Here is a 13,072-nt window from a genome sequence, read left to right as displayed (position 1 = left end):
CAGTGAATAAAAGCAATACCATAACATTAACAGCATGTAACCAACGAAAAAATAGCCATGCTCATTGAGAAATGTCATCTAAGTAATATTTTATAACCTATTTATTAAGTAATATAGCACGATTTTAAGCTTTCCCAATTAGTTTGAACATTTTAAGCATGCAAATATTTATGCCAAACCAACCAGTGCTTACATAAATTTTCTTTTTTTCCTACTCCGTACATTTTTATACTCAACATTTCACTTAATAAGTAAAAGTAGAAGTTAGTAAGTATGAAACGAACTGACATTCTATCTATCGGTGGGCTCTTAAGGTAAAAAGCCTTGGAACCTATAAGCCTATAAGAAAGGATAAACTCATTATACTACTTGGCATTTGCCACGGTAAACTGATCCTTTAGCTGGGTTTCTGGAGCCTATGAGAGTGTATAACAAACGCTAAGGAGAGGTACCAGTTTGATAACTGCGCTTTGGGGCCTTCCCACCTTCATTAGCTCCAATCTACACCATGCTTTGATGACCATAAAAGCATAATATTAGGAAAATGAAAATTATCCCCAATATTCTACTTCATTATTTATCAGTTTTCTAATAGTGTGTATTAATTTGATTACATTAGAAAACAGGAGTGACCACTTAGCTGACTAAGTAGTCTACCCAGACTGCTGCAAAACAGAAACTGCTATTCCATACCCACAGATACGCATATGTATTAGGGCAGTCAGAGACCACCTTTGGATAGATCACCAAAATAAATGGTTTGTTTCTCCACGCTGACACTTTTCAAAGGACCATGACCAAATCTGTTCTTTTCAATGCTGTGGATGGGCATGTGGTAGGAAAGAGAATGACGGCTCAGCTAACGATACAAAAAAAAAAAAAGTCTATGTCCAGGGTCAATAGAGAACAGCAGATCTTTTGGAGAAATAGACAGAGCAGCTCTTTCTTGAGATGACTTAGGAAAGACACGACTGAGTTGTTCCTTTAAAACCTAGTTAGGAAATAGAGATTTCATTAAGCGGGGGAGCGGGATTCCCTAAGAGGAAGGGACTGGCCACAAGCAGGTCATGGATTTTCAGAGCCGGGGAGGGTGGGTGGCAAGGGGAGGCTCTGATTGGCAGGCGACTTACGACCCGAGGGCTGGGCGGCAGGGCGAGCTCACCCGTGAACACGTTCTGGAAACCATCCGCAGCCGCCTGCACCCCGGACGCCTGGGCTGCCAGCGCGGGGGGCGTCCCGCCGTCCGCCGCAGCCCCGCGCTCCAGCAGGTGTGCGGAGCCTCCGGCCCGGGGCGCGCGGGCGTCCAGCTCCTCCGTCCAGTCGGCAGAGCGGCTGAGGCCGCCCGCGAGGCCGCCGTCGGCCCGATGCTTCTTGGCCGGGGCAGCCGCGGAAGCGAAGGCAGCTCTGGGTCCCCGACTCAAGGAGGTCTCCAGCCGCCTCTTGATCCTGGGGCTCTGGTTGGGGGACTGCGACGGGGAGTGATTGGGCGAGCTGAGCTGCCGGGTGGTGGTCTTGATGTAGCAAGGGGCGATGAGCGGGTAGGGCTTGAAGCAGCGCGGGCTGGGCGCGGGGCTGCCGGGCAGGGAGGCGACCGCGGGAGCCCCGGGCTCTCGCGCCCCCTCCTCCGGCTCGTCCCCCAGTCTCTGCGCGGCCTCTCCCACCGCCAGGCCCCACTCCTCCCCGGGAGAGCCTCGGGAAGCATCCTCAAAAGCATCCTCCTCGCCTTCCTCATCTGTGTCCCCAGCCCTCTGCACAGGGCCTTCGGCCGCGCCCTCCCCGGGTCCGGCCTCGGGAAACTGGAAGACGGTGGACGAGGGCGAGTCCGCGGCCGGTGGCTGAGCCACCGGCAGGCCCGGCGCTTCGGAGTCTCGGCGGCCGCTGGGGGGCGGCGGTTGTTCGGGCACCGGGGTCTCGGGGACCAGGCTCTCGGGCAGGTCAGAGAATGCAGACAGCGCCTGCTCCGTGTCGGGACTGGCGCGGGCTTCCCCAGCCACGGCGCTCGGCCCCAGCAAGAATCGGTCCAGGCCCAGGAAGGCCCCGGGCTGTGGGGAGGCGGCAGTGGTGGGCACTGCCGGCTCCTGGGCGCCCTGGAGGTGCTGCAGGCGTATCGCCTGCTGGATGTCTGAGAGCAAGTCCTCTTGCTCCGTAGCCGAGTGGAAGCTATAGATGTCTGTGTCCGAGCCCGAACTGGTCCTTTGTCCATCCTGCGCCCCTGCCGCAGTTTCCAAATCCTCGGCGACCGCCCGGCCCCCGACCCCGGCCTCCGCCCGCTCAGGGCCACCTTGTCGGGTCACCTCAAAAGGGTCGGCCCCCTCGGTATCCGACAGGCCCGTATCGTCGGCGGAGAGGCTGAGGTCCGGTGTCTTGGTGATCAGAGAGGGAGCGCTGTCCAGCTCCCCGGTCTGCAGGGCCTGGGAGTCCAGCACATTCTCGCGGGAGCCGCCAGCGCCTTTCCCCTTGGACAGGTTCTTCCTGATCCTAAGATTGGAAAACACCGAACCTCTGGAGTCCGACTTGCTCTTCTTCTTGCCGGGCTCCCCGCCGCCGCCGCCTCCCCCCTTGCCGTGCTTGCCCGGAGCCTTCTTGCTCCCGCTTCCCTTCTTTGTGGCGTCCACATCTCTGGGCCCAACAGCATCCTCCGCGCCGCCGCCGCCGCCTTCGTGGGAGGCATCACCTGCGCTCCTCTTCAGCTTCCCATCCTGGTTCCCCATGTTGCACCCCAGCTGCTGCGCCGCCGCGCCCCGGGCACTCAGGCCATCCTGGCCCTACCGGGCCGCCGGCCCGGGCAGGGGGAGTCTCCTGGGCCAGTCAGGCTGCCGGGCGAGCCGCTGGAAAAGGAGGCCGACGCGAGTCTCACTGCCCCGGCTCTCATCTGCCGCCGCTCTGCACAATGCGCGGTGGCTGCGTCGGCGACTGCAGCCCAGGACCCGCGAGGCGCGAACATGCTCAGTGCAGCGCGCGGCGCCAGCCAATGGCTGCGCGGGATGCAGCCAGGGCCTGGCTCCCCGCCCGCTGCCCGCTGCCCGCTGCACCCACGCTCGGCTCCTCGCCCCTGCCGGGCGCGAAAAACGTTTCCTCTATCTCGGCGGCTGGAGTCTCCACTGTGCGAACTGAATGCATTGTACCCGCCCCAAGGGCTCATCCCCTGGAAGATGCACACTGAACTTCAAAGCTCAGACAGGCCACGAGAAAAGTTAGACAAAAGGGGAAAGTTTAAACAAGGAAATGCTGCAGCTGGATTTCAGTATAGAGGTGCTAAACCAATACCCTGATACCCCCATGCACACGCCTGCTTTCCAAAGCATGGCTCTTCAATAAATATTTGTTAAATGAATGCATTGTTCTTTTCTTTAAGAATTGATCATTAGCATTGTTACGTGCTTGATCGGATAGTTTAGGAAGGGTTACTACACATAGGGTTGCTTTTATATTTCGTGCAGACCTTGCATCTCCGTAGGAGAAAATTAGCCTTCATTTCAAAAGTTCATTTTAACTTTTTTTTTTTCCTTGACATACTGGCGACGTGGGAGAACCAGAAAATACTGAGAGATTAGAGTTGATTAAAATGCTAAGCTCCAAAATTCTATGTGTTTACCATATAAATAAAACAGAATTTGTATTTTAAAGGGGTGCATATACTATAATTCCCAGGAGGTCAAACTCATCAATATTAAACATGCCCCTATTGTTGCCCCTGTAAAAGGGGAAAAGAAAGGAAGAACTCTTGGCACAAACAGAAATCAGATGGCATGCTATAAATCACCACTTTCCCAAGTAGACCCCTGAAAACAAACTGTCCTTGCTTTTATTTTAAAAGTTTGCAATAGTTCACTGTTTTGGAGTTTGTTAGCATTCTGGCTTCGATATTAACGCTAAATTTTCCCTCGTTGTGAATCTTGTTGCTATTTTAGTTACTCGGGAAATTTAGTTACCTATATGTAAAAAGCATTTTTAAACATTGCTGGTATTTTAAAAAGCTCCAAGCAGTAAATTAAAATTAGATTAAGGTCATGTTATTCAATAATGTTCCACGTACTGAGGTTAGAATTTAATTGTTAACCACTTTGAAATTATGGAATAACTACCCAACATGTTAGAGTTCTTAAAGTAAGCCCAAAGGAGCAGTTTAAATGCAGCAAGCAAATGTTTCTTTGCATATTGCGAACCAACATTTTAAACCTCCTCCCTTAACCATTTTTATCAAAATTAAAATTTGGGTTCTGTAAGTCTTTGATGTTAAAGCATTATGTAGCAATAACTAATTACTGGCCTTTTCCTAATTATCTTCTTTAAAATAGTTAACACATAAGGGCAAGTGGCCAACTGTCCTCAGGTGGCCCTTCCGGGTAACCCTTCGAAGAAATCAACTTTATAACTTTGCCAGGGTATGTTTAGGTCTCCAAGCAATTCCGGGGTGCTTGAAAAGCCTTTGTTTCCCCTCTTTCACAAGACTGCTCTCTTCTGGGGTTCAGGCTTCCCAGACAACACAATCTGTCTGAGGCTATTAGAATTTTCTGCTGCTTTGAATACTGAGACACTATGAATCTTGATATTTGCTCTTTCTGTTAACAGGGCATCTTTGATTCCAAACTATTTGTTTCCTGACTATTTTCTTCTGTGATATATTGCACGGGTTCCAGAGACAAAAGAAGAGAAGGAAAAGGGGAGGTCAGGAGGGAGGGAGGAAGAGAGAGAAGGAGAGAGAGATTGCTGATTCTTTCACATCCTTTGAATGTGAAACATAGATGACAGTTGTGTACCAGGTCACTGCTGACAAAGCTCTATTACATGCAAAGGCTTATGTGAAACTCACAAGCGTGGGTATCAGATGTAGGTAGGTACCCTCAACCCAGTTGAATCAATGAGTAAGATCAGAGTGAGAGATTTGTCTAAGGTCACATAACAGCAAAAGCAATACTTGAACCTACAAATTTAGAGCCCAAATTCCTTATAATAAACATGGTTTACCCTTTCAGGGATGGGTAAGGACATCATGAAGGCAAACTGCATAGGTTTGCAAAGCATTCCTTGCCAGTTAATAGTCCCCAAATGCCTGGGACATGGCTTAAACTTAACTCCATTTGATCAAGAAAGAATATCATATTGCCCTGGCCGGTTTGGCTCGGCAGTTAGAGCGTCGGCCTGCGGTCCAGAGAGACCCTGGTTTGGTTCCCCCTAAGGGCACGTACCTCAGTTGCAGTTTGTCCCTGGCCCTGGTTGGATCTTGTGGGTGGCAGCCACTCCATGTGTCCCTTTCACGTTGATGTCTCTCTCTCTCTCTCTCTCTATCTCTCTCTCTCTCCCTCTCTCTACCTCCCGCTCTGTCTGAACAAAAAAATGTCCTCAGGTGAGGATAAAAAATATATATATATCATATTGGAAAAACACATTTAACACATAATTAAGAGATCTGAATTGGTGCCCAGCTGCATACTAGGTCCCAGGACATAGAAGATAAATACACAAGTGTGGCCAGCCTCTGTGTTCAAGGATCTGATCCAGCAGTGTTCTTGGTAAAAGAGTATTAGCATCCCTGAAAGGTCACAAAAACTGTATCTAAAATAAAATGCAGCGCTATCCATGTTCTGACAGAGAATTGGATATGAACTTTTGTATACTATAAAAACAACTAGATTGGCAAACTTTAAACAAATGTTGAACTCCAGTTCATACACAATTGGAGTAAATGTATTGATCCTTGCGTCTTACTCTAAAATGCATCAAATAAATAAGATGCCTTGCCCAGCCGGTGTGGCTCAGTGGTTGAGCGTCGACCCAGACCCATGCACCAGGGTTTGATTCCCAGTCAGGACACATACCCAAGTTGTGGGTCAAATCCCCAATAGGGGACTTGCAGGAGGTGGCCAATGGATGTTCTCTTTCATCAGTGCTTCTATCTCTCTCTCCCTCTCCCTTCCTAAAAATCAATACAGAAAAAATAAATAAATAAGGTGCCTTAATGATGGATACTATGGACAGATTTGTAATCAAGCAGTTATAGTAAAATTTTAATTATATAATTTAGATGATGGATATATGGGTGTTGCTGTAAAATTCTTTCAACTTTTCTGTATATTTGAAATTTTTCATGCTTAAGATGTGGAATAAGAAAGTGGGTTGCAAAACAATGTGTGAATTTTGCAGCTTCTTTGAAATTAAAATCATGTAATGATACTGGTATTCAATAAACACTAGATGAATAAGCAATCTTCTCTTCACTCTTACCTACCTGTCTGAATTAAATATCCCTTCTTTTTCTCTTCTTTCAACTCTCCTCCTCCCCCATCACCTTTGCAATTCAGTATCTCTCAATACTGAAAGGTTTCTGAATCTTGTTTTTTTAGTTTTCTCTCTTCTTGACCTTAGTGGACTACCTGAGAATCTCCAACAAAACAATCAGACTGCATTTTAATCATCCAGTTCCTCCTTTACTCCAGCAGGTGAATGACCTTCTCCGAAAAGTCAACTCTGCCTGACCTTGACTACTCAGACTGCCTCTGAAATCCCACGTCTCAGTCCTGACTTCGCTTCTACTCTCCAGACTCTTGAACCCACTTCCCGGAGAACATGTCTACCACCCTGCCCCCACTCACACTCCACACCTGAAGCTGAGCTCACCTTCTCTTGCACACCTCATCCTCCTTTGTTTTTTTCATTAAGTAAAAGCACCACAATCTCTCTAGCTGCTCAAACCAGAATCTAATCCTTCCCTCTCCCCCAGTCCACACATTTTCCCAGTCACAAGACTTCTCTATTCTTCCTTCTTAATGTCTCTCAGATCCATTCATATTTTCCACCCCAACTGCCCTTCTCATGCTTGCCTCCCACCCACCTCCAACACCCATTGTTCTCTCTCATTACCATCAATGCCTTTCCACTTGGGTGACAATTTTTCTCCCCAGAGGAAATTTGGCACTGTCTGGAGACATTTTTGGTTGTCATGAAGGAAGGGGGGATGCTAATGGGACCAGGGATGCCACTGAACATAATGCATAAGACAGCCTCCCCTAACAAAGAATGGTCCAGCCCCAAATGTCAACAACACTGTGGTTGAGACACCTGCTTTATCATGAACATCTCGCTGGAGCCAATAGTTAATAACAGTTCACTGAATGAGTGAAAGATAAAGACTCTTTCAAAATTGTATTTCTCACTTAATCAAGCTAAATCAGAAACTTGAAAGCAGAACTCAACAGGACAAACAAGATTTTAAATACTGTATCTATAGCACCAAATACCTTAAGTGAGGAATTATCTTTCCTCTGAGACATTCATATTCCATAAAACTATGCATCTATATAAATAACACAATTCTCCACACACTTCATAACATAATGAAAAACCTTTGCTTTTACCAGAAATTCTGTGATAATCAGGATAGAATTCCTAGAACTCTATGCATGCAGGCAATTATGTGCGGCACAAATGAGTTCTATTTTAATATAATCTTCCTTTTATCACCAGTGCAACACTTGGAAACAAAATGTTCACAAAATAGAGAATAAGACAAATACTACTTCCCCAAGCAACATAGAATGCACTACACATTTGTTTCTTTATTAGAAAAGATTTTAAGGTAAAGAATTCTGGATGACATATGTTTTTCCCTGCCAAAAAGGAAAATAAACTTCCCTTTTAGACAATAGGCATGCTTTAGCTTTCAACACATATTAGACAAAAGGTTTTTGAATTATTAGCAACTGAGAAACAAGAGGAAAAAAATGAAAACATTAATTTTGTTCTTATGCCACAAAGAATCTCCTACAAAGCTGAAGAGTTCTGGCGTTGAGTCTCCAGACACACCTTTTGTAAGTGAATTTGGCCTTCCTATGGGGATATATAAAATGGAGTCACTTTGCCTGGGCCAGGTGGCTCAACTGGTTGTAGCACCATCCCATACACAACAAGGTTGTGTGTTCAATTCCCGGTCAGGGCACATACCTAGGTTGCAGACTCCATCCCCAGTTGGGGCATGTATGGGAGGCAACCAATTGATGTTTCGCTCTCACATCAATGTTTCTCTTTCTCTCTCTCTTCCTTCCTCTCTCTCTAAAATGAATTAAAAATATATATCCTCAGGTGAGGATTAAAAAGTGGAGTCACTTTAAGCTGTTAAAATCAATAACATTATGAAGGTTGAGACATGAGGAAATAATTCTATTCTTTTCCTAACTAATCTAAGAATTTAAACTTTTGAAGTTTTCAGTCCTGTGTCAATACCTGGACATACACCAGGCCTCCAGATAGCCCTCTGATTACCCCCTGAAGGACTCACATATCCAGACCACCTGACATCCATCACTAAGACCACTGGATGTGCCAGACTTTTTGGGCCCATTATCCAGCCCACCTTGTACCCATCATCCAGCCCACCTTGTACCCATCGTCCAGCCCACCTTACATCCATCGTCCAGCCCACCTTGCATCCATCGTCCAGCCCACCTTGTATCCATCGTCCAGCCCACCTTGCATCCATCGTCCAGCCCACCTTGTATCCATCATCCAGTCCACCTTGCATCCATCGTCCAGCCCACCTTGCATCCATCATCCAGTCCACCTTGCATCCATCATCCAGCCCACCTTGCATCCATCGTCCAGCCCACCTTGTACCCATCGTCCAGCCTACCTTGCATCCATCATCCAGCCCACTTTGTATTCATCATCCAGCCCACCTTGCATCCATCGTCCAGCCCACCTTGCATCCATCATCCAGCCCACCTTGCATCCATCATCCAGCCCACCTTGCATCCATCTTCCAGCTCACCTTGTATCCATCATTCAGCATCCAGACCACCTGACGTCTGATGATAACCATCCTGAACCAATCCTAGAGCAAAGGAGGCAGGACTGATTAGTCTTGAAAATGAACATTCACTATAAGAACTCTAAACTGTTCTTTCTTTTTCGGAACACTATGGCATTTGTTGGTGTTTTTTGCCTAGCTAGGTTTCCAGTTTGCACACTCCAAGACCTTGAATAAATCTTTATCACTTATTTCTAGCTCAAACCTCAGACTCTTCTTGAGTCTGTTTGATACACCTCAGAATTATCTAAAATAGCTCACTGTAAGTGTGTCAGCCCATAATGTACCTTAGTACAATCCTTTTAAAACCATTTGGTACCTTGGTACATTATGGCAAGAAGAAACAAAAAGCATTCTAATGCAGAGTAAATAAGAAATCAGTGTTAGGAAGCCAGTCCTTAGCCTCAGGGTGGCACTGTCCAGAGGAAATGTAATGCAAGGCTCATTAGTCATTTCAAATTTTCTAGCAGACACATTGAAAAGGTAAAATGAAACAGATGAAATTAATTTCAAGAATATATTTATTTAAGCCAAACTATCTCAACCATTTCAACAACAAATCAATACAAATGAAGGAGAAATTTTGCATTCTTTTTCCCATACTAAGTGTTTGAGATACAGTGTGAATTTCCTAGTAACAGCAATGTCTCCATTCATTCAGAAAGGCCATATTTCAACCGCTCGACAGCCGTAGACACCGAATGGTTAATCGTTTTGGACAATGCCGCTTTAGCCTTAGGTTTTCATTGCTTCTTAAGCGACTGTTAAAATCTTCAAAGGCTGATCTAAACTTATTTTTGAAAAGAGTATCGTGTATGTTGGTGGACTTAGAATGGCAGGTAGGTATAAAGTACTGTAGGTTTTCACGTGTAAGAATAACATTTCTTTTTTTTTTAATCCTCACCCAAAGACATTTTTGCATTTATCTTCAGATAGAGCGAAAGGGAGAGAGGGAGAAAGAGAGAGAGAGAAACATTGATATGAGAGAGACACACAGAGTGATTGCCACCCACATGACCCCAGCCAAGGCCGAGGACAAACAGCAACCGAGGTACGTGCTCTTAGCGGAAACCCAACCCAGGTCTCTCTGGTCTGCGGGCCGAGGCTCTAACCACTGAGCTAAACCAGCCAGGGCCAACATTTCTTATTTAACACATTGTGGGGGGAATTTTACAACCCTTTTTAGACATTTAGTTTCACAGAGATGTGCTAGGGGAAAGGCCCTGCCCTGGACATCTCACCAGCACTGCAGTAAAGGGTTCACAGAACATGAAGGATGATGAGAACAGAGTCTAGCACAGATCTGAACACAAGACAGAAAACTATGTCCCACAGAGCACTCGGCTTTAGTCATCTTTTCTCAGCCTTACCTACTAAAACACAGGCTGCTCACAAAAATTAGGCCGAACACGTGGGTTTTTATTCAGCCAAGCCCCACAACAGTGCGCATGCGCGATTTCCCTCGTAGACATTAGTGCGTTCGTGCATGTTACAGAGTATCTGAATACTGACCTAAATCACACAGCTCCCTAAAATCCTATTTATATATTTTAAAAGAGGCTTTACATTGAATTCTAGAAGTCAGCATTTTCTGTTAGAGTGTAAGAGTCAATTTGGCTAATTATCACAATATGGAAAGAGGCCAAAAAGGGTGGAGAAGAGAAAATAGGTGTTTCAGCTCAGGGACAATGGTTTGCCTGCTCGTTGTGAAACAGAAGGCTTCACCCTTTGCACTTCTGTGCAGACATGAAGGGGGTTTGTTCGGATAGAAAATGAATCCAAAGGAAGTTGAAAACTCACATCTTTCACTGCAGACTTTTTGAAAAAATTACCCTCAGGTAATTTCCACTTCATTGGGAAATGGTTGCTTGTTAAGGGCGGGGCACTATTTTTGTTTGTGTTGTCTTCCTTCCTTCCTTCCTTCCTTCCTTCCTTCCTTCCTTCCTTCCTTCCTTCCTTCTTTCTTTCTTTCTTTCTTTCTTTCTTTCTTTCTTCTTTCTTTCTTTCTTGATGTTAGAGAGAGAGGAAGGGAGAGGGAGAGAGATAGAAACCTCGATGAGAGAGAACATGGATTGGCTGCCTCCTGCATGCCCCATACTGGAGATCAGGCCCACAACCTGGGCATGTGCCTCTGCCGGGAATCGAACCTGCGACCTCTTGGTGCATGGGTCGATGCTCAACCACTGAGCCACACCTGCCGGGCATGTTTGTGTTGTTTTTCAACACGAAGCAATGGTTTCAGCCAGGAGCTCTGCATCGGCTTTGTTTTGCTCAGAAGAGAAGGAAAGGTTGGTGGGGGATCTGATTCCACTCACCTGTGGTGGACTTCAGCCCTGTACACCTGATCTCAAGGTGTTCACAGAGGGAGGGGAAAGTTTTACCTTTGATAATATTACTGTTAGTGGAGGGAAGTGCACCTCATCTCCCCCAGTTGCTGCTGGGGGTGAGGTTCTCACAATATCCCAAGAAAAAGAATTTTCTGAGATTCGCGTGGGAGGGTGAGATATGGTAGGAAGCTTTGTTTCTGTGGAATTACATCCCTGGATTTCCAAATTCCTATTTCCCTTAGTCCAGTCATAGAAGTGCAGCTGTGGTTTCAGTAGAGCTAAAAGCAGAGCCAGTGCCCAGAGAATACTGTTCGAATTGGAGCCAGGTCCAGTTCAGCATCAGGCCAGTTGCAGTCCATTAGTCCATGGACTGGGGGGTCTGCATGGCCATGAGCCACATGGGTGAATGAAACAGAGCCAAGAGAGTGTGTCCCAAGCAACAAGAGTCCCCAAAGCACAAGAGCACAAGAGAGGGAGCTTCTTTATTCAAGGGATTATATATTTGAAAATTTTGCAAGAATCTTTCCTATGTCACCCCAACTTTACTGGGCATGCGTCTATCTTCCCTATGTGGTTCCCTCCCCCAGTATTTTGCAGGGAACATGCCTATAAGGTCTGGCCTTCTCTTTGCTTCTATTCTATTATTAATAACTAGTTAATTACAATGGTATCATAACTAGTTTTTATCGTAACAACATAGAAATGGCTGCCACCAGAGTTTCGAGGCAACGTGACTGCATTACTTACTTGCTGAGAATTAATTTATGAGCATCTGCCACAACACTTTAAAACCTCCCTCCTGCAGAGATGAGGGAGGCAGGAAAGAAAAACGAATTTGAAAGTCTGCCTTTCCTCGCCTGTGATACAACATTAAAGGCTGGCCGAGCTCCTTAGTGCTTAGTGCTCATCTTGTCTTCCAGATGCTCCGCAGCATTTCCTCTCTGCCCCACTAAAGCTCCAGGACTCCACTGAAGGCAGATACATATACACACAGCAAAAACCAAAGAGCCGTTGAGTGTCCCTTCTTTAACTTTTCTGAAGTCGTTTAATTGGAGGTGCCTGGACAGAAAGGACCAGGGTATGCTAACTTGTCTCCACCAAGACAACCGCGATGGGCATCAGGCAGTGATGGGTGAGAGTTTCCAACTGGCTCAGTCTCAGCACGTGATGGAAGTGGGCAGAGTCTGGCTTGAGCCATGTGTACCCAGCAGCCTGCTGATCTACAGACATGTAAACTCCCAGAAATAAGGGTGGGGCAAAAGTTGGTTTACCATTGTTCATATGGGAAATAATACAACAATGATTAAATAATAATGCAAGAATAAACTATGTGTTTTGCATACTCTCAACTGTAAACCTACTTTGCCCCACCCTTATTCAAGGAACTTAAAAGTGGGTTTGAAAGGCCTTGCTTGAATCCTTATGGTTTTCTTTTTGTCTTATTACTTTTATTTATTTTTCCCAGTTTTATTGAACTACAAGTAACACAAATCACTATATAAGTTTAAAAGGTACAGCATAATGATTTAATATATATGTCATGAAATGATTACCACAATAAGTTTAGTTAACATCCATCAATAATATAGTTACAAAAACATTTTTTTTCCTTGTGATGTACTGTGGATTTTATTAATGATTCATTAGATTCTTTAAGTACTAAGCAGCACACTAGCCGGTGGAAATATAGTAGGGATTAAAACAGACTTATTCCCTGCCCTCAGACACTGGACAAGTCAGTAAATTATATAATTAAACATCGTAATCAGGAGAACTAGAAAGTTAAGAAAAAATATGTTGTCTAAGAATGAGAAGAACCTACCTTAAAGTGATGGTCAGGGAAATTATCTTGAAGAAACAGCTCTCAGAATCTGCAAAGACTGGGATGAGAAGGATTCAAGCAAGCAAATGTGTGAGAAAACTATTTGAGCAGAGCAAAATG

General features: G+C 45.5%; 1 protein-coding gene across 1 annotated transcript in view; it reads right to left on the bottom strand.

Moving 5' to 3' along the window:
- FMN2 (formin 2) overlaps window positions 1–2,711 on the bottom strand; it is a 316,345-nt gene extending 313,634 nt beyond the window's left edge. The window contains 1 exon segment of the mRNA XM_036277697.1: window positions 1,163–2,711. Within this exon segment, the coding sequence (XP_036133590.1) occupies window positions 1,163–2,711 (1,549 nt within the window).
- Between the last annotated feature and the right edge of the window lie 10,361 nt (window positions 2,712–13,072).

Source organism: Molossus molossus, unplaced genomic scaffold (genome assembly GCF_014108415.1).
Source record: "Molossus molossus isolate mMolMol1 unplaced genomic scaffold, mMolMol1.p scaffold_m16_p_23, whole genome shotgun sequence".
NCBI classification, from domain to species: domain Eukaryota; kingdom Metazoa; phylum Chordata; class Mammalia; order Chiroptera; family Molossidae; genus Molossus; species Molossus molossus.
Note: the sequence above shows the minus strand (reverse complement) of the source record. Positions and strands in the feature narration are given on the sequence as shown.